This window comes from Buceros rhinoceros, unplaced genomic scaffold (genome assembly GCF_000710305.1).
Source record: "Buceros rhinoceros silvestris isolate BGI_N320 unplaced genomic scaffold, ASM71030v1 scaffold12888, whole genome shotgun sequence".
NCBI lineage: Eukaryota > Metazoa > Chordata > Aves > Bucerotiformes > Bucerotidae > Buceros > Buceros rhinoceros.
In genome coordinates this window covers 6,828-7,637 of record NW_010425331.1, presented here as the reverse complement: position 1 = coordinate 7,637, position 810 = coordinate 6,828, and the positions used below count along the sequence as shown (strand labels likewise).

The 810-nt window shown below is 41.7% G+C and overlaps 1 protein-coding gene across 1 annotated transcript in view; it reads right to left on the bottom strand.

Moving 5' to 3' along the window:
- The window catches only part of CPS1 (carbamoyl-phosphate synthase 1, mitochondrial), a 71,767-nt gene that overhangs the window by 64,239 nt on the left and 6,718 nt on the right, over positions 1–810 (bottom strand). The window contains exon 7 of the mRNA XM_010141114.1: positions 116–211. Within this exon, the coding sequence (XP_010139416.1) occupies positions 116–211 (96 nt within the window). The remainder of the gene's footprint in view (positions 1–115; positions 212–810) is intronic.

Sequence of the window (810 nt, the reverse complement as noted above, 5' to 3'; positions counted from 1 at the left end):
AGTGCCCTACAGTCATTTATTCTCACCAGCTTCCCTGTCCCAGCTGGATGATCAGTTAGCTGTGAGAAGGGAAAGTAAATTACATGAGGTTAGTATTTTCAGAGTATCTTCTCACCTTTATGGCTTTCACAGCTTGGGATCCAGAGTAATCAAATTCCCCTGCTTGACCGATTGACAGACCCCCAGATCCTAGAATGAGAACTTTGGAGACCTAGAAGCGTCAAACAGCATGAAAAAAATCAGTCCTATCATAGTGGATGTTGAAATGAACAGAGAGTGTGCAGCACTATGCAGTATCAAATCACAAAACATAAGTTCTAAAGAGAGAAGCCACCTCTGAAACCACTGCTGTTTATTTCCTACCACTGCAGAATATTTCTATTGGTCTTCCATGGTTAAAAAAACTCATGACTTATGCATAGGGCATACAATAAACGTGTTAATTGTATCACGTGCTTACAGACAACCACACCTCCCTTTGGCTGCCCACAAAGTCCAGCTGCCTTCTAAGATAGCAAAGCTGTATGAAATTCAGTTCACACTAGGAATTTGCTTATTTGCTATTTTGACTTATTTGCTAAGCAACAGAGCATCAACATGTTGCTGGCACAAAACTCTCATGGCCAGATTATCCCAGGGCACCTCATGTACTGCTGCCAGAGTACCATTCTTGGGAGAACTGCAAAGGAAAATACATGAAACATCATCTTAAAACGTTCTCAAAGAAGAAGAGTTAATAATGCAAGAGATAGCTGATGACTGTGAGATAGGCAGCTGACAGGCCTTCTGCAAGGGAAAAATCATGGCCAG